Source organism: Argiope bruennichi, chromosome X2 (assembly GCF_947563725.1).
Source record: "Argiope bruennichi chromosome X2, qqArgBrue1.1, whole genome shotgun sequence".
In the NCBI taxonomy this organism is placed as follows: domain Eukaryota; kingdom Metazoa; phylum Arthropoda; class Arachnida; order Araneae; family Araneidae; genus Argiope; species Argiope bruennichi.
The window spans coordinates 26,299,136-26,326,216 of NC_079163.1; the positions used below are offsets into that span (position 1 = coordinate 26,299,136).

The window sequence follows — 27,081 nt, forward strand, 5'->3', positions numbered from 1 at the left end:
TTACTTAACTATACGGAAAAATTGATAAACCCTTTCCTGCTTTTATATTCAACACGATTTTACAATACTTAAATTTTATAGTGATATTAAACATCTGATAAGCAATTACAAAATCATACTGCAAAATTTTCGCATATCTTTTTTCTAACAAAAACAAGACCAGAAACATGGTTCAATAAGAGTTTTTACTACACGCTAACAATTTTACCCCATTTATAGAGAGACATGAAAAATAGTATGATTGAACAATTGCTTGAAAATTATTTCGTTAATGAATACATAGTATAATACAATTTCACAGTACAAAAATTTTACATAAAATTTATTGAAGTTTTCAGATATGTTGAAAATGCTCAAGTGAAAATCCTTTAAATAAATTCCATCTCTGCTTAAATTAACCCCCCAGATGCTTATAATGCGATTTCCGCGGGTTGGCAATCAGTAAAATTTTTATTGCATCCCGCGTTTTTCGCAGCTTAGAGTTTTATTATATCATATTCTTATCGTGTAACTTATAGTATCAGTTCACTTTCTTTGAAAAATACTTAATTGCAAACACCGCATCTAAATAATGATTTCTAAAAATTATGCAGTCAAAGGTTAAGTGAAATGCTATGAAATGGCATTTTGTTTGTGTTGCTTCATATAATACAAATTGTTCTAATTTTCTATGGAATCAAAAAATTGTTCATTTGTCTACTAACAAAAAGAGATTCATACTTTAATTACTGCTTGTTCACTCTCTCTACTGCCATGAATTTCAACATTCTAACCTCATAAGCAATTTAAAAAAATCAAATTACCTGAGAATTTATCAGCCTCAAAGATAATATCAGCCTCATTAATATGAAAAAGGAAGGGGTTTTGTATATTCCTTTTTATCTGTTACTATGTAAAAATAAATAAACATAGCATATTAAAAAGTTATTCTATTAGAAATTTCTACTTTATTAGTTCTAACATGATTAAAGGGGAAATTTTCATTCCAGAACTTCATGATTTATTAAAAAGATATTATATTCGAAATTTTTGTTTTATTAGTCATAACATGATTAGACGAAAATTTCATTCCACAGTTTCAAAAAAAATGTGATGTAATAGTAATTTTATAGCTTTTAAACTACAATTTATTATCTACAAAGTGAAGCATCCGATTTAGAAAACAATTTGTTTACATTTTTAGAATAAACATTAGGTTATCTTGGCCTAGTAAGCAGTATGATAATGGAGTTAAAAGCTTCAATTCTTTTATAATAATTTGATGATTTAAAGATAACCCAAAAATTTTAGTGGCAATAGTCTTCAAAAACCCAAAACATATATCGAATTTTAAAAACAAATCACTTTAATATCATAAGTTTTGTTAAATTCATTTAATGAAATAATCAAGTTAAATTATGGAAGAAACAATAATAAACGCAATTAAATAATGCTAGTGGCAAACAATTAAAAGAGAAATTTAATAAAACAAGTCAGCATCCTTTTTATAACATTCATCATCACTATTGAATTCTATCTTACTGAATTAAAAAAATAGTTTGCATGAACTTATTTCAAAAGTAAAGAATATAATGTGAAAAAAAAATATGTTTACAGATTGTCTTTCTCGGCCATAATTTGTATTCTTTAGCAAATCATTAGCTGAATTGCAAACCAAACAATGAATGAAGTTTTAAAAAGCATATGGAAAATACAATAATTTAAATATTAATATAAAATTTATAAAAAGCAAACAAAATGAAAAACAAAATATCAGAAAAATAAACCATAATAATATTTCTACAATGAAGTAAAGAGAAGCAATACAGCAATCATATATATATGAACTTATTCTATATGAAGGAAATTAACTTGCAGTTATTAAAGATAACAAAGATTACACAAGACATTATTTAAAAAAAACAAAAAGCACCTTTTTCTAACTTTATGTTTAAAAAATTCAATCTAATGACTAGCATATCACATCCTCAATTGAACTTAAAATTATACTTATTAAACAGCAATATTATACATAATTATTTAAAGTTAAGTAGGGAAAAGTTAATCCAGTTATGAATTCAATTACAGTAATTTGGTTACCGATTTTCTATTGTAGTTTCTCTTATCTTAATAAAAAAAAATCACAAAAAAGTTTTGAATAGCAAATACCAGTTCTATTATCAACGCTTTTTAATAAGTGGAAGAAATTATTCATCCTATAAATTACAGAAAAAGTATTCAGATTTTCAGTCCCAAAACAAAATGCTTGTTTATTATTAATCATGGTCAAGTAATAAAAAACAGATACTTGATTATAATTAATAAGAAAACCAGATAATGCCAATTTAACGACATATTTGAATTCAATAAATAAATTATATTGATTTATAGAAGTGTGCAGTTTCATTAAATGTCTGTCTAATTAAAAATATAAATTCAGAGACTATTGTATTTTATTATAATACCAACCAATATATTTTTTAACAAAAACATAAATTTCTAGTATATGGTTTTTTCTTATTATTTAATTTAGTGTTCATACTACATAAATCACAATGCAATTTACACATAATGCTTGCATTTTTGGAAGACTGTACTGGACATGCATGTAGTGATATAATTAGTTAAACATATATGCAGTAAATAGCTTGAATGAACAGCGCTTTATATTATCTTTTAAATATACTTGCAACTGCATATCAGTAACTTTGATACTAATCTTTTTATGTTGTAAAAAGCAAATGAAAATACTTTTGCAATATATCGCACTCTTATATGATAAAATACCTTTCTTCACGAATTTGGCTGAAACACTGGCAAATTTGATATGCCTTATTCAAAAACCTTTAATGACAACATATACTACTTGGCAAATATCAACAAACGGACACATTAACAGTAACTTTCGAACAAGACAATGGACGGTACAGAGCATTAATAACTAACAGATTATTTCAAAAATGTTTTCTTAATATATAAGATTCTCAAAAGGCTGCTCAAATACTTTTATATTTTAGGACATCAACATAATGAAATGAAAAGAAAAACCAATACTACTCTCAAATTTATAAATATATATCAGTAAGAGGATGTCTAATTGTCAATTAGAAAATTCTCTTATGATAATGCAGAAACCATATACATTAGTTGACTAAAATCAAAAGGTCTATTCTCCACCCCTGTATTCGGAAAACAAATCATACACATACTATGACAAAAAATAAATATATTCATACAACATTATGAATACGACAGTAAAACAAAAATTAATCAGCAAAAGAAGGTATATTAAGTATCAACTGCATTTGCATAAGGAATAAGGAAATAATCTAATAAGATATACAATTTTTAAAATTAATATTCATTTTATTTCTCCATTCAAACTTAACAGCATAATCTAACAATCCATAAAACGTATTGTAAGAGATAATATACATGAACATATTGTAAAAATAAACATATATTTATAACATTTATTTTGAAAAACAAAGCTTATTTAATTGTATAAATAAAAAACGATCTTAAATATCGTTTTGTAAAACAGCAATAAGATATTTCTCTCTTAATGATCATATTTTCTGTGAGCCAATATAAAAACACAATTAACAAAACATTTAGTCGAGAAATTATTAAACAAGTTTTATATTTTTCACAATATTTTTAATTTAAAATTGCTAGATTATAGCAAATGTTCGCAATGAAACTATTTAAGTTAAGAATAAATTGAAATGAGTTTCAAAAATGAAAAAAGATTAGAAATATTTTTTTGACTCGATCTTCTGTTGGCTTACACAATATATGCAAAGAAAGATTGAGAGAAATATTTGTAAATCAGGATTTTAGAGACAGAAAAAAAAACACTTCGAGAATTTTTTTGTCTTACGATCTATATCTTCCTGGCATTAAAAGACTTAATAAAAACATAACAGTAAATTTTTATCAACAAAAAAGAAAAGAAAAAGATCACAACAATTAAAACATAATATATTTAACTATCCTCACAATCACCGTTATTTACATATCAAACTATACAATGTTATACTTTGGTATAAAAATATCGTTTTAAATGTTTCTTTAAAAGATAAAAGCAATTACTCTTGACAGAGGTTGATTTTTAAATTAAATAGATTCAAGGCACTTTTTAAAAAATTACCAAGACACATCACAGCTTACTAACTGATGCTTCCTGTATATTTGAGGAACAGAGCACCTTTTAAGTGACGGCTTAATTTACTAATACTGAGAGAAAACATTTTGGCAATTATTACACATTTCTCCATTTTACAGTACACAAAATATAATATGCGCACTACCTGAATTAGCATTTTATGAAACCGACTATTTACAAATAGTTCTGTTATATATTTATTTTATGTAATAAATATACAATCAACCAGTAATCAATATCTTTAAAAAATTTTAAATTATTTTACGAATATGTCAAAAATACTTATATTTGTGATAAATTTAGTATTATTAAAAAAACATTGTTCATAAAGAGAAATCAACTTTTCGTTTAATTTCTCTAAGTTCTTTAATTCAGTTTATTTAAGATAGTTCTTCAAAGCTAATTAAAATATTGTACAGCCCGTTTCAGAATAAAATTCAGATGGACAATCTCAATTGTATTATTCGACAATTTTTTCGAAAATAGAAGTCACACTTTTGTTAATTAAGTTTGTTCCTAAAATATTTTATTTACAGTCAACACTCTGCTTTATCACACAATACCATGAAGTTTGCAGCAGAAAAAGCTGAAGGAGCAGATAAATCACATAAAAAAATGAAGGCTTATTCGACTTTAAAAGCTTCAATTCATAAAATATTTTAAAAATACAGTTCATCTATAAATTTAACAACATTTGTTATTTGCTATAATTATTGATCACGTGTGTATTGTCCCGTTTGACTAGATTGTTTTGAGCAATCAAGCGACTTTCTCCATGCTTAAGAGTGAAGAAAAATTCAGGAGGGATTTCTTGCTTATCTAAACTGTCTCGTAATTTTCGAGGAGGATCCAGGTAATACTAAAGAGAGAGAAAAAAAATTTCATATGCAACAATTTCTTATCAAAAAATTATAGATATCAATCTTTGTAGATAAAAATAATTTTTAAACTAAATTACTGCAGTTAAGGTTGCACACCACATTCAACCTGACAAAACATTTAAAAAAAAAAAAAAAGGATCATAACTAGATCTCACGTTCTGAACTTGAAAAAAAAATTAATAAAACAAAAAGAATAATAAAAGAATTTAAACTTTGCTAAAACAAAAAGAATAGTTAACAATAAAACGATTACATTTTCCCAAAAGGAATAAAATACACTTAAAATGTGGTAAGAAAAATAAATCCAAACATCAAAAATATTATACTTGAACTTAATTTAAGAAGACTAAATTTTATTTAAATAATATACAAACAGAACAAATGTTAAAACTTTCTGTTATTACATTTCGTTATGTTTTAAACATATGAATTATTCATATTATAAATAACAGACTACAAAAATATTCTGTATTCTTAAATATTAATTTATTGTTACCTTAATAATAAGAAAGAGAAAGCAAAGAATCATTAACCACTTCTGTACATTGCTCGAAAGACTCTAGAAGAAAAACTATTCGAAGTATGTTGAAGAAACTTGGCATTTGTTTTATTTTCAACTTGGGAAAATAAATTATACAGTGAAGAATATTTAGTCCAATTTTTTTCGACAGGTGGCACCTTTTATTGACATTACTTTATACACTGAAATTAGACCCCATTTTTCTTAGTTAATGAATTATTAATGAATGTGTAATGAATTATTATAATATTTGCTCAATATATAAGCCTTAAAGTGCAATTAAATGCTGCAGATGCAAGACAGCATGATTCACAGTAGCACCTTATGTTTCCTGGTGAATTTTTAAGTCATGTCTAGTAATGCTGCTTTTTAAATCAACAATAGATTTAGGTCTGTCGTTATAGATGCGGTCTTTTAAATATCCCACATCCAGATGTCGCAAGGATTCAAATTAAGTGAAAAGGGTGGCCAAACATTTCGGAAACATCACTAAAAGTTTGATGAACCAAATGTTTAACAGACTGAGAAATATGAGGTAGGTCTCCATCTTGTATAAATATTGTTGAATTTAAACTATTTCTTTCTTGAAGAGCAAGGTAGTATTATTTTCTAGAATTTTACTGTTAAACTAGTACCTGTTATTGTACAGCGAATTAACCTTGTTCGTGTAAGATTTTTGGAAAAAAAAAATGGACCAATAATAAAGTCAGCAGTCACACCACACTAAACTGTAACAAACGTTGAATACAAAGGTTTGCCAAAAACAGAATGCGGGTTGAATGAGTTCCTTATCTTATACTTCTGGGTGTTGACATATCCTCATACAGTGAAATGCGCTTCATCAGTCCACAAAATCTTTTGGATCCAAGATTCATCATAATCAATTTTGGAAAGAATGAAATTAACAAAATCAGTTCTTTGTTATGGATCTCCTGGTTGCAAGTGCCGCGAAATTTTAATTTTATACGGATAGGATGGTAAAATGTAGCGCATGACTTTTTGCAAGGTCGGGCATGGTATTGATAAAGTCCTTGCTACTCTTCTAACATTTACATGTCGCTGATCCACTAACCCTGAATCAAAAGATACCTAATTTCTTCCACAACTTCCTGATTGACAGTGCACCGTCTTCTGGTTCCAAGGAGCACATCGAAATCTCCTGTAGCTTCAGACTTACTAATCATTTTCTTCAAACCATCACAGACATAGGTCCTTTTCTCAAATCTTTAAGACAACACTATTTTTTCAAAGCAGCAGTACAACTGCTATTCTTCTGGTAAAAACACTTTATTAACAGAGCATGTTCTACCTTAGGCAAAGTCATGGCTGCATTTTAAAGATACATCACTTTTATTAGCAAAATGTTTTTGAAATTGGAGGTAGGCACTTTAATAAAGAAAGAAAGCATTTAATAACCTACAACGACACTTGTTGAAAAAAATTGAATTAATTTTTTTTTAATTGTATAGTTTATTTCCCCATGCTCTAAATGTAACAAATGCCGAGTTTCGTCAACATATTTCAAATAGTTTTTCTTCTCGAGTCTTTCAAACACTTGCACTTTAATTATAACCACCTTGCACATACAACACTTAAAAAATAATTTGGTCTTATTTTTGGTTAATATCACACTACAGCTTCCGTTTAGTAATGTGATGATAAATATTCATTGAGTTCTTTTTTATCCCTAAATAAAGATTCTTAAACATTTTTTTTTATTACACAACATCTAAGTTCAGAAATAAATAGGAAAATGATACATTAGTTAAAAAAAAATTATCTCACAAATTCATATGAACTACTTCATACTAATATGAATTTGTTATTATTTTTCCTTTCTGCATAAGAATCGCTAGAGGCGAGAGTTTTTACAATACATAATATGGTTCTAACTAGCTCTATTGTACACTGAAGAGCCAGAAAAACTGGTATAGCAGGTCGTAAGCAAATAATAGAGGTATTCAAAGAAGCAGCATAATACGATGTGGTCGACAGTGTGTATATAAGACAACAGGTGTCTGAGGATGCTATTACAACGATTCTTGCTGTTACAATGGCAGATTATCAAGATTTAAGTGATTTACAACAGGGACTAATCATCGGCGCACGAGAGATGGGGCACAGCAGTTCCGAAGTAGCAATGAAATTTGGATTTTCGAGTAAGACCATTTCAAGGCCGTACCGCGCATATCAGGTTTCCGGTGAAATTTCATACCTCCGACAGCGGTGCGGCTGGAAAAAGACCTTGACAGAACGGGATCGTCGAAGGCTGAAAAGAATTGTTATACGAGATAGACGTTCAACACTGCATCAAATTGTTGCGGATTTTAATCCAGGGCCATCAACAAGTGTCAGTGTACTACGCACTGTACAACGTACCCTAAATGATATGAGTTTTCGCAGCCGTCGGCTCAAATTTGTGCTGACTTATTGGCACAAATCTCTACACCTTGCCTGGGCTGGCCAACCCCGTCACTGAACTTTTAATGAGTGGGAAAATGCTGTCTGATCTGATGAGTCACGTTTCCAATTGTATCGGGCGGATGGCCATGTACGAGTGTCGAGGAAACCCCATGAATCCATGGATCTCTCATGCATAAAAGGAATTCGACTTAAATTAGCGGATTTGTTGAAAGGATTTTGGTGGAGGTTCTGTGATAGTATGGGGCATGTGCAGTTGGACTCGACCATAGCAGGTCAGAGGTATGTTAACGCCCTTTCTGACCACCTGCATCCATTCATGTTCTGTGTGCATTATGACGGACGTGGACAATTCCAACAGAACAATGAGCCACCCCATAGGTCTACAATAGCTACCGAGTGGCTTGAGGAGCACTGTTCTGAATTTCATTCCCCTCTCTTGGCCACCTAATTCCTCTGACATTAACATTATTGAGCATATCTGGGATGTTTTGCAACATGCTGTTCTTAGAAGATCTCCACCACCTCACACTCTCATGTTTTTGTGGACTGTCCTACAGGAATTATGGTGTGAACTGCCTACAGTATATCGTCACAAATTAGGTGAATCTATGCCATGCCATGTTGAGGCACTTCTTGCTCGTGGGAACTCTACACGATATTAGATTGGTGTACCAGCTTTTCTGGCACTTCGGTGTAAATGCATTTTAATTTAAAATAATTTAGCATGAATATTTGCGCTAAATAAATAATGAAATGTAAGTAATAACTCGATCATAGATAAGTTAGGTAATGCCCAACTCATCTGCGTATCTATTTACACTAAACTGATAACTAACTTATACTACTACTTTACACTAAAACAGATTATCTTTATTAAATATTTTTATGGTAATTAGCAATAAGACAATTTAAAAAAAGAATGTGTGCTAGTATGTGCTACTGCTATGCCATCTACACTAACATAAAAGTGAAGTGATGTGGAGCAGTGCATTAGATAATCAAGTTTGGCAAGAGACCAGAAGAGCGATCGCTGTAATGTGGTGAATAGAACAAAAATGATAGTCTGTTTGCAAGTGTTTTGTTTCTGGCACAAATGTATCATACAGTTACTTATATATGTTACTTTATAAAACGCCCAGCGACATACAGTGAAACATAATTCAGGGCAAGACGAAGTTCATTTACCTGGAGGACTAATAAACTGTATTTCGGCCTGTGGCAAAAATACGTTTAGGTATAAAAATGCAACCTGAATATTCACAATAAGAAAAACTAACTCTACTTCTGTAGTTAGAAAGTAAGATTTTTCCACTAATCGATTTGACGTATTAAATTAACTAGAAAAATATGGTTTCAAGGATACCAGGAACAGATGGACTAATTAGTAAAAAACTGTGATACAAACAATTTGACTCTGTCAATGAAATAAATTTATTGCTATGCCTTAGTAAATGATACCATACCTCATTAGCCAGACAAAATGTACCCCAATGAACAGCTAAGCTTCGTTTACTGCGAACATCTAAGTGTATCTGAACAGCCTCTTCAGGATTAATATGCTGATATTTCATAAACCATCTGAAATATAAAACACTATAAGTTAGCTTTAGAAAGAAAGAGAACAAAATTTATTCATCATCATTAAAACATGCTTTTTAAAACCATTCAAAAAACATTTCACATTAACTAATAAAAAGTAAAAACTACTAGTAAGGCAAAAATCAATTTGTACATGGAGTCAGATCCCACTAAAAATTATTAACTTTATTACTGAATAACCTCCTTCAGTGACCAGCTAGTTCACTAAACTTATTAATAGCATAAATACAATTATGCCAATCAACTTTACATTTTTGAACTTATTTGTTTTTTGATAAATTCATTTCATAAACAGAAAGAAAATCTGCATAATGTTCTACAAATAATGGAATCTCACATTCAACATTTTAAAAAATGCAGGCAGAATAAATTGCAAAAAAAGAGAGAGAGAGAGAGAGAGATTTAATTTTCTTTATATTTTGATCATACATCAATTTAGCTGATTATAAAGCACGTATTTCAACTAATTATATTATTAGCATAAAAATGAATAAGATTATTTTGCTGTAGATAAAAAGATTCGTTTAAGATTATAACTAAAAAGTGAATTTATTGAAGCTAATGTAGAAACAGAGTTTCATAACTGCTTTTCATTCAATACAACCACATCCAAATCAACAAAAGAAAAAACAGAGAACAAATTGATGATTAAAATGAATCCCATTTTATTACTACAAAAGAATTTAAGCAAAGTAAAATAATTTGTATTATTAAAAAATATTTTCTGTTTTCAATTCAGTATGAAGAGAAAAAATAGCAATGCTTTGTCATATTTTGGTTTTGCTATATTTCATAATATATCCTTTTTTTTATTTCATTTATTTTTTTTTTCTATTTATTCCCAACTTTCAGTACTTTTTTATGGTGGCAATTACTATTATAGTAGAATAATAATGCAGGTATTTTCCTTAAGACATATACATATAATTGAAGTTGTCACATAAAAAGCAAGTGTACTGAGATGGCACATAATATTATATTCAAAAATTATGAGCTAATCATCAAATAAAAAGTTTAAAGGAAAAATGAGATTAGCACTAAGTTACTATAAAGATTTTAAAATATAACAGTGGTGCTTCATTTTGCTTCCTTAATTAATAAAAATATTTAAGTTAATTAAATTAATAAAATATCAAACAATTAAAAATACCTTGGTTCATAAGCTCCAATCGGAATAGCACTTAAATCAAAAGGTCCATGCACTCGACCAATTTGCTTAAAAACATCACAGTATCCAGTGTCACCAGCAAAAAAAAATCTATATCTTGGACCTAATATACACCAGCTGCCCCATAACACCTAATAATACATGTGAATTCTAATTCAGAATACTAACTTCAAAAAATTTCTTAAAATATAGTTAGGACCATAATATTAATACATATATGTAAATATAGTAAATAATAAATATCAATAAAACATTTTAATTTAAAATAGGCATCAATATTATCTATTACTTGTTTAACATATTAAATCATTAACTAATTCATGAAGGTAAAGAAAACTGAAAGAAACAAAATAATAATAATAATAATAATTCAAAATTAGGATTCAAAAAATAAATTAGCTACCTTATTATCATCAGCTATTGTACGCTTGCTCCAATGTTGAGCAGGAGTGAAGACAAAAAAAGTATCACTGTGCTCAGGAACACAGTTTTCTTCCCACCAGTCAAGTTCAACTACATTTTCACAGCCCACTTGCTGCATCCATGTCTGTAGTCCTAGAGGCACAAACCAACGAATATCTGTTCCAAACCTGATGAAATAAAAAATATATATATATTATTGCAATTACACCTTTATTCTCACAAATATTTCAAAAAAACATATATAATCCTATAGAGCATATCAAAATTTATTTGAAGTTGAGATGAGATCCAAAATGTTTCCCTCTAACATTATTGTTTGAAAATCTAATGAATTATAAAGATAATTTGCATTAATTTTTTAACCATCTGCAACAACAACTAGTAAATAACATTTTGTTAGTCTGGATTGAACATTTAAGACTGAATTTATTTTCTTACCATACACCAAAGCAATTATATCTCTATAAAATCACTTGCATAATTTTTCGAATTATTATCCTGGTTCCCCTGCCCTTGGGCATGAATTTGTATGTTTTTGATTTCTTAAGCAAATGAATTTAATTTAATAGGCTCTTTTACTTCCTGATAAAACTATAGCATGTGCAAACTGTCCTAAATTTCTTCAACAAGAATGAAGAATATATCATGCAAAATTGGAGTATGAATGGAAGTAGATGTTACGGGACAAGTTAGGTTGTATTGCAAATGATTCTCACACAAATGTATGCCTTCATATACAGTTTGTCTCAGCAAATAGCCATTAGATGGCTTTAGGTATGATTGTTGATGTCTTATTTTCAGTACCAAAGTATGTACCAGAGTACATACTTTGTGGTCTTGAAATGTAAACATCACAAAACTCCACCTTCCATCTGCCTCTTCAATAGTCAGAGAGTCTTTGTAAATAATGCAAACAATTAAGATTTCAACAAGATGCTTTGTGAATCAATAAAAAAAAAATGCATATTTCACATCCCTGCTTTCTTTGCTTGTCGTATAATGATCTTTAAAATATATGAAATATAAATTATCACAATTACATTCCTAAGGCTGAATTATTCAAAATTTATATCAATTTTTGCAGTCTAATATGGTTAAATTAAAACAGTTTTCAGAACTAAACAGGCAATATGAAATTAATTATTAATCCCTTCAAACATTTGTGCCATTTTTTACTTACTATTTCCATTATAATTTGCACACATTTCCAAAAATCTAAATCTAATACAATTCAAAGTACAAAGATTGCTTTGGCACTCTATTACATAAATATTAAAGAATATTAAGTTACCTGAAATATTTCAGAATGAAAAGCATAATTCAGAAATCATGAATTAAAATTGTAAATAAGTATTAATATAGAGATTACTCAGGCACAGATTTCAATATTTCTTTCATACCTTTCCAAACTAGCTTTCAAAAAACAAGTTATATATATAAGATGAAGAGTACAAATAATATAAAGAAATATTACTTCATTGAATGCAGTTAAGTATAGGATGTTCAATTTTTTGTGGTTATGTGAAAGTATAAAAGTATCAAGTAAATGAAAAATATATTTGAAGTTTTGGGAAATATTTTCACCTTAAATAGAAAACAATAAATTACATAAAGCTTAAGAGATAACAGAAATGTAGGTAACAAAAACAAAAATTTATATAGGGCATTCTTATGTATAAATACACCAACTTCTAACTTAACAATCTAAAACATGATTGCAATTACCTCAAACTTATCCAGAAATAGCTTATTCATTAATATTATTGAAAGAAAAATGGTTTATTGCACTCTACATGAAAGTAGTTTTCTATCTCAAACTAAAATGCAAAAAATAATTTACTATTTGAGTACAATCAAAGAAACATTATATTAAACAATGAAATATTACCAACTAAAGAACATACTAAATTTTCAAATAAGCAAAATTAAAAGAAACTATTAACAATTCAGCTTCCTTTCGCATTACATTCAAAAGAATTTTGTTTCAAAGAATCATGTAGTCCCCTTCCCCACTAAAAAAAGAAAAAAAACACACACACACAAAATTAAAGGCAATCTTAAGTGTAAAATATAATTATATCATGAGAACAATTATAGCATCACTTAAAAGTAATATTATTGACAAAATAATGAGAGAAATAACTTTTCAAACTATACCTTGCATTTAAAAGGATCACAGTATTCAGATCCAAATGATCATAATGAGAATGACTAATTACAACAGCATTGATATGAGGAAGATCATGAATTGAACAAGGAGGATCTCTGTATCTTTTAGGACCAACAACTTGACTAGGAGAAGCACGATCACTAAACATAGGATCAGTTAAAACATTTAAACCATGCATTTGAACTAGAACTGTGGAATGTCCCATCCACGTAACACGTATTCCATCATCTGGAATTTGTAACTTTGAGAAATTTTGTTTAACAATAGGCAAAACTAGATCCAGTTCCTGAAAAAAAAAATTGAAAACTAAATCACAGAAATTTAAATGAAAATTTTTTCATTATTGCTAAAATATTTCCCTCACATAATTAAAATGGAAATAAACAGTAATATAAAATGTCCGGAAAAGACTATACCAGCATCAATATGTAAGAAAAAGAAAACTGAATAAATATTTATGGAGTAAAAATTCTCTATGTTATAACCTTTATTGCTTAACTTCAAGAACCAATATTTTAATAGCATATAATTGGAATTTATGGTTAAAAGAGAAGTTTCATTGATAGCTGTACAGTTGAAAAGATATTAAAAAAAAATTAACAGCTACAACATGAAAATTTTAACAAATGTAGATTCCTAATTTATAGAAACTTTCTGCATCTTTAAATATATATAATGCACAAATTATTGAGAGCAACAATAAATAAAATTGAAAGGTAAAAATTACCTTAAAAATATAGCTTGAAATATTTAAATAATTTTTTAAAATCTAATTAAAGACTATTTAAATAAGAATTTGCATTGAAAAATGATAAACTGCTAATTTAGCACTCATTTTATAATATTTACTATCATATTATTTCTAAAAGAAAAGGTATAAAACAAATAATAGGTGAAAACACAGTACGTGCAAAAATACAAATTTCACAGGATAGCGAAATATTAACTTCAGGCCTTGCAGTACTTATTTTAAGAGCATATCTCTTTATGAGTTTTTCAATAACAGATTTTGTGGAGCACTTACAATGCTTCCTAGGTTGAAAATATTCGTATAAACTACAATTTTTTTTTTTTTGCACATACTGCATTTTTCTTCAACTCTTTTAGAAATGTTTATTCTTTTCAAGTTCACTTTTGCTATACTGACACAAAAACCTTCAATATAGTCCCAAAACACTATAGACATTAACATATGGAACATGCTTGAATAGATACACATGAAACTATAAAGGTATTTAAAAAATGATTAGATACTGAATGTATAATTTATACTATATGTACATGTTTACAAAAAATAAAAGCATGTAATACAACAGCCTCAAAAGTCTCAACAACTCATGTGGAACATGTTTGAATAGATACACATAAAACTATAAAGGGTATTTAAAAAATGAGTAGATACTGAATGTATAGTTTATATTATATGTATATGTTTATCTATACTTATAATAAAGCTCAATGTGTATGTGTGTGTGTGTGTGTGTTGGCGCTCTACAGACCGTTTGACCTACAGCTACCAAATTTGGTACATGTATACCTTGGAGGTCGGGAATGTGCACCTGGGGTTCCTTTTTTCGAATTTTTAATTAGAATTTTAATTATTAATTAAAAACTAACTTTCCCGCCAAAAAAATCTTCCATTTTCCCCACCGCCAACTTTTCCGCCAAAAAAATCTTCCATTTTCTCCACCGCCAAATGACTAAGGCTTCCGTTTTATTTTCTCCCAACAGTAATGAGGCTAGGGTTAATATTTTTCGGCGGATTATTTCAAACGATTCTGTTTATTTTCTTAATGTTTGATGCATTTAAAATAAAACATTGTTAATTAATCCATGTTTCACATTCATTCTGAAGTACTTTTGAATTAAAATAACACAGAATAAAGGAAATTAAAAATGTAAAATCTGCATAGCGTTACCCCAACTGGCGTAGAAAAATTCACGCATTTGTGTTAACGTAACTGGCGAAGAAAATTCACGCATGCGCACTGTGTTCTGATTGTTGCCATGACAACCGTTATGAACGGACGATTTAAATTATTTTTAGGTTAGTTGCATGCTTTTGTAAGTAAATTGTATTTATGTTAGTTATATATTTTTTGTATATGCTTATAGTTTTAAGTACATCGTTTTTTAAGTAGTTTTTTAAACCTGTTTTCAATGATTTAAATTATTTTTAGGTTAGTTGCATGCTTTTTTTAATTAAATTGTATTTATGTTAGTTATATATATTTTTTGTATATGCTTATAGTTTTAAGTACATCGTTTTTTAAGTAGTTTTTTTAAACCTGTTTTAGACCGATTATTTTAAAGGATTCATTTTATTTTCTTAGTGTTTGATGCATTTAAAATGAAACATTGTTAATGAATCGATCTGTTCATGATGAATCTGAGAAAATTTTGTTGACAAATTCTTGAGATATTACATAAATTAAGAAAGATATTCTTTAGTGCCCATAAAGTTTAAACGCTCAGTGACTCTATTATCAGTAATAATATTATTAAAAAATGCTTTGTTTCAGTAAAAAATATTATTATATTAATTGCAGATTAATCATTTACACTTTAATTTAAAGCATACATTCTACGAGGGGTTACAGAAAATGAGAGAGATACATATCACGTTATGACTAAAGGCCTTTATAATATTATGAGTGAATTATATGACTATCAAAATTTGAAGTTTTAAAATATTTTGCTGAAGAATCTATTAAAGTTGGAATTGCATAAAATATTTAATTATTAAAATTTTAACGAACATTAAGATTGGCGAACCGGCTGGTCGCCAAAGGCGGCTAGTACTTATAATAAAGCTCAATGTGTGTGTGTGTGTGTGTGTGTGTGTTGGCGCTCTACAGGCCAGGTCATTTGACATACAGCTACCAAATTTGGTACATGTATACCTTAGAGGTCGGGAATGTGCACCTGGGGTCCCTTTTTTTGAAATTTTAATTAGAATTTTAATTATTAATTAAAAACTAAGTTTCCCGCCAAAAAAATCTTTCATTTTCCCCACCGCCAACTTTTGCGCCAAAATAATCTTCCATTTTCCCCAACGCCAAATGATTTAGGCTTTAGTTCTTTTTGTCTCCCAACAGTAATGAGGCTAGGGTTAAGATTTTTCGGCGGATTATTTTAAACGATTCTGTTTATTTTCTTAATGTTTTATGCATTTAAAATTAAACATTGTTAATTAATCCATGTTTCAGATTCATTCTGAAGTACTTTTGAATTAAAATAACACAGAATAAAGGAAATTAAAAATGTATAATCTGCGTAGCGTTACCCCAACTGGCGTAGAAAAATTCACGCATTTGCGTTACCGTAAAAGGCGAAGAAAATTCAAGCATGCGCACTGTGTTCTGATTGTTGGCATGGCAACCATTATTAACGGACGATTTAAATTACTTTTAGGTTAGTTGTATGCTTTTGTAAGTAAATTGTATTTATGTTAGTTATATATTTTTTGTATATGCTTATAGTTTTAAGTACATCGTTTTTTAAGTAGTTTTTTTTAGCCTGTTTTCAATGATTTAAATTATTTTTAGGTTAGTTGCATGCTTTTGTAATTAAATTGTATTTATGGTAGTTATATAATTTTTGATATATGCTTATAGTTTTAAGTACATCGTTTTTTAAGTAGTTTTTTTAAACCTGTTTTCGACCGATTATTTTAAACGATTCATTTTATTTTCTTAGTGTTTGATGCATTTAAAATGAAACATTGTTAATGAATCGATCCGTTCATGATGAATCTGAGAAAATTTTGTTGACAAATTCTTGAGATATTATTTAAATTAAGAAAGATATTCTTTAGTGTCCATAAAGTTTAAACGCTCAGTGACTCTATTATCAGTAATCATATTATTAAAAAAAATGCTTTGTTTCAGTAAAAACTATTATTATATTAATTGCAGATTAATCCTACTCACTTTAATTTAAAGCATAAATTCTACGAGGGGTAACAGAAAATTAGAGAGATACATATCACGTTATGACTGAAGGCCTTTATAATATTATGAGTGAATTATATGACTATCAAAATTTGAAGTTTTAAAATATTTTGCTGAAGAATCTATTAAAGTTGGAATTGCATAAAATATTTAATTATTAAAATTTTAACGAGCATTAAGATTGGCGAACCGGCTGGTCGCCAAAGGCGGCTAGTATTTATATAAAGCTCAATGTGTGTGTGTGTTGGCGCTCTACAGGCCAGATCTTTCGACCTATAGCTACCAAATTTGGCACATGCATACCTTGGAGGTCGGAAATGGCACCTGCGATCCCTTTTTTTGAATTTTTAATTAGAATTTTAATTATTAATTAAAAACTAACTTTCCCGCCAAAAAATCTTTTCATTTCCTCCACTGCCAAATGAGTAAGGCTTCAGTTTTTTTTTCCCACGCTAAAGATGATAGCCTTAAGAAATTTTTCGCAGATTATTTCAAAGCATTCTGTTTATTTTCTTAATGTTTGATGCATTTAAAATTAAACATTGTTAATGAATCGATCTTTCAGATTCATTCTGAAATAATTTTGAATTAAAATAAAACAGAATAAAGGCAGTTAAAAATTTCTAATCTGCATAACGTTACCCCAACTGGAGTAGAAAATTCACGCGTTATTTTGCGTTACCATAATTGGCGTTGAAAATTCACGCATGCGCATTGTGTTCTGATTGTTGACAAATACGGACTTGGTTTTGAAGGCTTAATATGTTTTCGACAGATTATTTCAAAGGATTCTGTTTATTTTTTTAGTGTCTGATGCATTTAAAACTAAACATTGTTAATGAATCGATCTGTTTATGATGAATCTGAGAAAATTTTGTAGAAACCTTCTTGAGATATATAAATTAAGAAAAATATTCTTTAGTGCCCATAAGGTTTAAATACTCAGCGACTCTCTTTTCAGTACTCATATTTAAAAAAAAAATGCTTCGTTTCAGTAAAAAAAAATATATTATTATATTAATTGCAGTTTAAACATTTCCACTTTAATTTAAAGCATAAATTCTACTGGAGCTAACAGAAAATTAGAGAGATACATATTACGTTATGGCTGAAGGCCTTTATAATTTTATGAGTGAATTATATGACTATTAAAATTTGAAGTTTTAAAATATTTTAATAAAGAAGGAATTAAAATGGGAGTTCCATAAAATATTTAATTATTAAAATTTTAAAGTGCATTAAGAGTGGCGAACCGGCTGGTCGCCAAAAGCGGCTAGTAAAAAATAAAAGCATATAATATAGCAGCCTCAAAATCCAATGCTGTTACCTTTCATCAAGAAAGTTTCTCTTTATAGTTAGAACATTCCTGCAGTTTAGCAGTTACAGAAATTTCGGGGGGGGGGGGTTCTATTTCATATGCAAAGTGATAATAAAAATATAAGAAGTTTTAAGTTATTCAGAAATAAACTGAAATTCGGAAAGTTCACCTTTTCCTTCATTAAGCTAAAAATGTGAGAGTGAAAGAAAAAGAAGGTGTGTTGACGCACTTCTTTTCCTTACATTTTTTTATAAAAAAAATTTACATGTCAGAATATTAAATTAGGACAAAATAAAAAATAATTAAATATGTTTTACACTTAAAATTTATCATGCATACAAAATGAAAAATTTCAAGCAACATATATACTGAAAATATTTAATCAATAAGCTTTTCCACTATGTTTATTATTTTCTATTCACATTTTCAAATGTAACATAAGTAAAATTATTTAAAATCAAAATTTAAACATTTCCACTACATTTTAGTTACTTTTCCTGCAGTCTACCAGAGAAAAATTGGTTTCCATACTTAAAAAAAATCTGAAAAATTACAGGATATTCTTTCCTGTTATGTTACAAGAAAAGAATTCAATGGTCCTTCATAAAGGCATAAGGCAAAATTATATAAAATAAAAGATACCTCTCCCTTCCCCTTAGAAAAGAGAAAAAATGAAATTATAAGACAGTCTAACCATGATTAGGAGCTAATTGATACACAAGTTTTTGACAGTGATGAAATAATAGAAAATTAACACAAATATCACTCAAATTACACTAAAATATTTAACTATGTAAATTAAATAATATAATCGGATTGCATTTATAGATCTCATTACAGGACAACTAGCAGACTGAAAGATTCTATTTGAAATAATGGAGAGAGCATTCTTTGTAATAGAACATAGTCAGTTTCTTTTAGCAAAAATTAAATAATTTCAATATATTAGATTAAGGAATTTCAAAATACTTATAGAAGATTCCAAAAGGAGAAAAGAAATGTTAAATAAATGAATTTATAAAAAAATAAATGTGATTGTTCTTAATATATTTGCTTCCAAAATTACGTTTTCAAAAGATACAATTTAGAATAGCAACCATTTGTTTAAATATAAATGCAATAATTTTACAGAAAATTTACTTTAATTTTCACAGCTTGTTTCAAATAAATCATATTTTTCCTAGATTTAAATAGCATAATGTAAGAGTAATTTACCTTTTTATATTCCCATAAAATTGAAATTTGTTGTAATTTAAATTTACAACAAATTAAATACCTTATACCTTAAATGGATTTAAAATCAATTTTAATTTGCTTAACTGATGTGTGAAGGAAAACAAAAGCATGAATATGTTACTTTATCTAATAATTTTACTGAAAAAGTTATATAATTTTTCTATGATTATTATAATGCATTAGCAGATAACGAGTGATAAGCTAATTATATCTAACAGTTTTAAGAAAGAATCCATAAAAGCAATTCTAATCAGTATCTAAATTTTTAAGCTATAAGACTTAAAGAGAGCAAAATTGCAAATAGGTAAACCATATAGAAAATACCAAAAACTATCAATAATAATATTTCTACCACTAATCAACTGCTTTCAGGTACAAGTACAAAGTAAATTTCTACTTTTTATAAAACCAGTAGTAAAAAACAATATCTCTATATCCATTTTAAAGTTCTTTAAATACAACTTTTAATGGGACAGATTGATGATTTATTAGATTTTTAGTGAAGACTGATTCTTTTAGAATACTTTCAAGTTTAATCTCAGACATTTTAGTTTCTATTAAAAGAAAATTTTATTTTAGCATTTATTGGTAGAACAAAAGTGATTTAAACAGTACTTTTTAATTATTGCAAATGAGTTTCAACAAAAAATTTAAACTTACTTGTTTTGGTGGAACTTTGCTATTATCTTTGGAAAGACCAAATTTTAGAATATTTGTAAATGAAGGAGGTCTCCATGTTGGCCAAGGATTCTGAAATCTGCCACTAATGCAAAGAGATGGTTGCATATCAACTCTCCCAGGATGTACAACAGAATCTCTTTTCACAAGAGGACTTTTAATACTGACAGTTTTCTTTTTTAAAATAGATGTTGGTTTAGTAGAAGAAATTGGAATAATTGGATCATTGGTCTTTTCTATCAAATTTCTTTCAATCGTATTGCTATGGGAACCTTTACCAGCCATATTCCTCTCCACTAAGCTGCTTTTATCAGCCATATTCCTTTCAGCCAAGCTTCTTCTATCAGCCATATTCCTTTCAGCCAATCCCCTTTCAGCTAAACTCCTTCTATCAGCCATATTTCTTTCAACAAAGTTTCTTTCTGCCATGTTCCTATTAGTCATGTTCATTTCACCTAAGCTCCTATTATTTATGTTCGTTTCATCTAAGCTCCTATTAATCCTGTTCATTTCAACCAAGCTTCTATTAGTCTTATTCATTTCAACAAAGCTTCTTTGAGCCATATTTCTGTCAGCTAAACTATTTCGTTCTGCTGCATTCCTTTCTGGCAAGTTCTTATTTACCACGTTCATTTGAACAGAATTCCTTTCATTCATATTCCTTCCAATGAAGTCCCTTTCAACCAGGCTCCTATCTGTCATATTTCCATCCATGAATCCCTTTCTTTCAGACATATCCCTTCTAACCGCATTCCTTTCCAATAAATTCCTATTAGATGCATTCATTTCAACTGGGCTTCCTCCAGATAAGCTCCTTCTTTCCATTAAATTTCTATTTGATAAGTTCATTTCAACTGGACCCCTTTCAACTAAGTTCCTTCTTTCAGCCATGTTCTTTCCCACTAAATTTCTATCAACTGGACTTCTTTCAGCTATATTCCTTTCCACTAAATTTCTATTAGATACATTCATTTCAACCGGATTTCTTTCAGCAAAACTCCTTTTTTCAACCATGTTCCTTTCCACTAAATTTCTATTAGATACGTTCATTTCAACCGGACTTCTTTCAGCCAAACTCCTTTTTTCAACCATGTTCCTTTCAACTAAATTTCTATTAGATACATTCATTTCAACTGGACTTCTTTCAGCTAAACTCCTTCTTTCAACCATGTTCTTTTCCATTAAATTTCTATTAGATACATTCATTTCAACTGGACTTCTTTCAGTTAAACTCCTTCTTTCAGCCATGTTCCTTTCCACTAAATTTCTATTAGATATATTCATTTCAACTGGACTTCGCTCAGCTAAGCTTCTCCTTTCCGATATGTTTCTTTCAACTGCATTTCTCTCAGCCATGTTCCTAACAGGCATGCTCATTTCAATTGGGTTTCTTTCAGCTGATCTTCTTCTTTCTGCCATGTTCATTTCAATTGGGCTTCTTTCAGCCCTGTTCCTTGCAATCAAATTTCTTTCACCAAAGCTTCTATTAGGTAAGTTCATTTCCATTTGGTTCCTTTCTGTTAAATTCCTTCTCTCAACCATGCTCCTATTAGATAAATTCATTTCCATTTGATTCCGCTCTGCTAAACTCCTTCTTTCAGCCGTGTTCCTATCAATTAAATTTCTTTCAGTCAAGCTCATATTAGATAAATTCATTTCCACTGGAGTTCGTTCTGCTAGACTTCTTCTTTCAGCCATGTTCCTATCAATTAAATTTCTGTCAATCAAATTCCTATTAGGTAGATTCATTTCAACTGGCCGTTCAGATAAATTTCTTCTTTCTGCAATATTTCTTTCAAGTAAATTCTGATCAGTCGCATTCCTTCCTATGAAATTTCTTTCATTCATGTTCCTATTGGTCATGTTCATTTCCATCAAGTTCCTCTCAGCTACAGCTCTTCTTTCAGGAATATCCCTTTCGACGAAATTCCTTTCAGGTAAATTGTTTTCAACTACATTCCTATGGGCTAAATTCATTTCAACCAAGTCCCTGTCAATCACATTCCTGTTATTTAAATTTTGTCCTCCTGTGTTTTTTTCAGTTAAATCAGATCCTGGTTGAACAGGCATATCCTGTTTATGACAATCATATGTATATTTATCAAAACCTTCAGAGCAGATCATGGAACTGCGGCGGAAAACTTTTGGACCTTCTTTTACACATGCATCTAGCTCATTAGAATTGGATGATAGAGCAGCACTTGATGGTCTCCTACTACTTATTCCTGGAGGCATGAGAGATTCTGAAGGTGGTATACTAGCATTAGATGGCTTTCTTATATTAATTCCTGGAGGCATGAGAGATTCTGAAGATGATATGGCAGCACTAGATGGTTTCCTAATATTAATTGCTGGAGGCGTGACAGATTCTGGTGATGATATGACAGCACTAGATGGTTTCCTTATATTAATTCCTGGAGGCATAACTGATTCTGAACGGCGAAAACCTCCAGTCTTACCTTTAGGCTTCTCATTGATAGCAGCCTTTTTTGACGTCATTTTCACATTTTCTGTACACTAAAATACAAATAACAATGTGAAGAAATTCAAAAGGAAGAAAAGAAACAGTAATTTAATATTTCGCTTTAATAAAAACCAAAAGAAATGAAAAATGCAATGTTGATGGAACACATTCACAACAATCACTTTTACAAAAAAAAAAAAAAAAACTAGTCTAGTGGTGTTTTGGATTTGATTCTCTTTAAATTGAAAATAGTATGAAACAGAATAAGCAAAGTTCTGAGGAAGCTACACATACACAGAAGCCATAAAGTCCCAATAGAAAAATGGGGGGGGGGCTGAAACTTATTTAGACCTATCAGTGGGAAAGCGACGACTGGAGAGAAGATATTGATATCTCGAGCACCAATCTTAGGAAGCTACATATATAGTAAATAAATTAACTCTTGTACCCAATTAATTTACTAATTAAACTGAAAAGTATACAACAATTTTTTTCTTGATATTATTTTAGAAAAATTAGGTGACATTTTTTTGAATACCTTTATATGACAATTATATAATTAAAATAATGTGAAATGCTAAGAGCAATATCAAAGAAATTTTTAAATTATATATGAAATCAGGACACTTTGAAGGAAATTGAAACAAATCAAATGAGTTTTTACTTTAAAGATCACTATTTTGCTTTTCTTATTTATCAGTTTTCAATCAATTTTACAATCAAATTGGTACATGGATATTGATTCAGAAATTAAACTTTTATAAATAACTAATAATTCAGTAATTAATTATGACAGAATTCTTTATTTAACAAATTCTAAATCATCTGTTAAATTTAAAATATGAAAATTAAATAGCACTGTGCTTTGAAATATGGTTCTCTCAAAAAACAAAAATGTTGAAATCCTATCTATAATAATTCCATACTTTCTTCATAATGCATGTTACTCAAAAACATTTAATGAAAGAATAAACATTTATCAGACAGCTTAATTTTAACCATTTTTGGTTAACCCATTCAAAATGCCCAATTGTTGAAGATTGATTTGTACAATAAATTCTTATTCTGTAATCACTGAAAATAGTTTAGATAGCACAAAAAATAAAATGCAGGTAATATCCATCTGCAATAAATCTTATTTAAGAAAAAATGGCATGTTTTACCAAAATACAAATTTCCCCATTTGAAACTTAAGAGAATAAAAAATAAAAGGTCATAAACAGAATGTCAAAATTGAAGAATTAATGATGATGTTTAATCGAATGGTTATTAAGGAATGCCATAAACACTATTTGAAAAGTGAATAGCTAAATACTTCATAATAAGCTTTCTGTAAACTACACAGTTTTTACTTATGTATTGAAGTATGAATAAACAATATTTCCAAATGAGATAACATTTTTCTGTGTTAATGATGGTAAATTTTGAAATCATTTTGTTTCCTAGTTCTTTTGTTGATTATGAACAAATTCCAAAGAATATATTTCCACAAGGAAGTAATGCATTTCAAATATAAAAACATAAAAACTTATATGTCTTCTGATTCATTAAATTAAAAAAAAAAATACTGTTATGCAATTTTTTCCAATCTATCTTCACTCTAATAGATTTTTTTTAAAATCATTCCTAAAAAAATATTTTTTTCAAGATGCAAATGAAAAGTTACATTTTAATCATACAACATATCTAAAGATGTATCAATGTATATAAACAAAGTTATAATATCTGAAAAATTTTACAGCAAAGAAAAAATTATAAATATCAGATTAAAACAACTATCTAGTCTTTATATCTTTCAAATTCAACTATACAAATTAATTTGGATTATATATTTCATAAATGGAATAACAAAATTAAATTCATGAAAAATTTTTATCAATTTTTTTTACCCCTCAATTAATCTCTGAGATTACTAAATGTGCAGTTCTTATAGAATATAACAACTAAATAAATTGTTAGTCATATAAAACAAAAGAAAATGACAGCGATTCTAAAAGGAATGTAAACCATTACCATTCATCTGATAATGGAATTTATTTATGGACTAATGAACACTATGCATTTACTAAGAAGATACTGATAAAAATGACAATAGTTACATAATCAAGATGCATCCTTATTTCACTCTCATTTTTATCTTTGACCTATCTTACTCATACAATCAAAATACAAGTAATTAATAGAAAATGAATATTAAAATGTGGCAGAGATAAAAAAAAAAAAAAAAAAAAAAAATTATTCTTGAGAAGGGGCATACATTTATCAGGATCCTATTTTGAAGGAACTGGATAGTTTGCATCATTATTTACATATATGCACAGTTTCAATACATTTATTAAAAATAGCACACATTGCACATTTAACTTATATTCATCTCATATTGCAATAAATAAATTAATATGGCTGGTGACATCTAAAACATTTATTTGTCATGCAAATACAATTCATTATAATATATATATATATATATATATATATATATATATATATATATATATATATATATATATATATATTTATTTATTTCCAGAAAATATGCATTTTATTTCATGTCAAGATTCCTTTCCAATTACACACCAATTTACCAAGACAGAGTTTCATATAATAATTGTTGTCAGTTGAAAATCAAGACAATTCCTCATCTTGAATTATTCTTTGGTCATGAGAATGGAAATAACACTTCTAAGCTCTTAAAATAAATTCTTTTTTATAACAGAAAAGATTATAAAGTTCATCAAGTTTTTTTATATAACTCAAAGTTAAATAAAATTATATGATTCATTTATCTTGTTTCTTTTTAATGGATTCAATATCAGTATTTAATTACTGGTTTTAATGACTGTTATAGCAATTTCAGCAATATAAATAATATTATATTAATAGTTTGTATTAGCAACATAAATAATAATCAAGTCAGGATAATTAAAAATTGAAGCAGATTAACAAGAAATAAAGTTATGGATTTTTTATGACAAGTTATAACTTTTTTATATTTTTTATGACATTATGACTTTTTTAAACAATTTAATATTTTCATAGCAAAATATAGATTCTATCTTTTGAATATTGCATTAATTCCTCATAAATATATCATAAATTCCTCATAAATATATCATAAATTCCTCATGGAAATATGTCTATAAGAAATTATTTTCCATGTGCTCATGTTATTTGATTAGCATAAAAAATACTAATTATTCCTATCAGTTTGATAAAATTATAGAAATACCATAAAAGTCTACAAATTACCTTAAAATGCATTTGTTTTTATTTAAATTGAAAAAAGCTGTCATTTTATTTGAAGAATGAATATAATTTTACACCTAAAACAATTTAAATTAAAATAAATAAATTATTTAAAAAGTTTCCATTGCATTATTTATTAAAATGATAATAATTCAAAGTTTATTAAACAATTCTAATATCATAAGACTTAAATGTTGAGCATACTCCCCCTTTCTAAAGGAGCTATTACGTTTAAACATCGTCCAATTACCACGCATTGAATTCCAGAGCTTCACATGAAATATTTAAATGAATAATTTTTAAAAACTCTGATATAAATCATGGAACACAATAGTAAGCACCGATTAAGATTTTAAAGCATTAGTTTCAGTTTTAGAGAGCATGCATTTAATAGTATGGAAGGCAGGGGTAATCTAAACATAGGGGGTAAAACAATCACTACTGAAAATATTACTTTCATACCACAAATCTTATGTGATTTTGAATAATAAATCGAAATCTCCACATATTATATATGCCATTCTTAGATTGATCACATCGTAAGTTTCAAACATATTTATTTTTATCCATCTTCAAAACTTTGATAAAAGTGTTTCCAATTCCAAACAGAAAGAGAAAGTATTTTCCAATCATCCCTCGAGATATAGAAATAGCGTAAATGTCAGTAGTGCAAAGTTGAAATTTTAAGAATTTTAAAATAAAATTTTAAGGCTAAAAATTTTAATTAAATTTTCGCTACAGAAATTTAACAGGAAGTAATAATATTTAGAAAGGAATTTTGAAACAAATAATTGTCTGATAATGCAAAATAATAAAGGATCCCAAAGCATTTTGTAAAAAAGAAATTGATATTT

General features: G+C 28.2%; 1 protein-coding gene across 1 annotated transcript; it reads right to left on the bottom strand.

Moving 5' to 3' along the window:
- Positions 1 to 1,441: 1,441 nt before the first annotated feature.
- LOC129960194 (uncharacterized) lies at positions 1,442 to 26,850 on the bottom strand. The gene is made up of 7 exons (XM_056073415.1): positions 26,690 to 26,850; positions 20,500 to 23,034; positions 13,320 to 13,618; positions 11,143 to 11,329; positions 10,722 to 10,870; positions 9,436 to 9,550; positions 1,442 to 5,006 (listed from the first exon to the last, which is right to left on the bottom strand). Exons 1-7 carry the CDS (start codon positions 26,732 to 26,734, stop codon positions 4,845 to 4,847), a joined length of 3,492 nt encoding a protein of 1,163 aa, XP_055929390.1. The 5' UTR covers positions 26,735 to 26,850; the 3' UTR covers positions 1,442 to 4,844.
- Positions 26,851 to 27,081: the final 231 nt, after the last annotated feature.

Coding starts and splice junctions, on each gene's coding strand:
- LOC129960194 (XM_056073415.1), bottom strand. CDS start 26,734: ATGTGGAGATTTCGATTTATTATTCAAAATCACATAAGATTTGTG. Junction 13,619..20,499: donor GCAAAGTTCCACCAAAACAA/GTAAGTTTAAAT, acceptor TTTTTTTTTCAG/GAACTGGATCTAGTTTTGCC. Junction 11,330..13,319: donor GTGATCCTTTTAAATGCAAG/GTATAGTTTGAA, acceptor TTATTTCATCAG/GTTTGGAACAGATATTCGTT.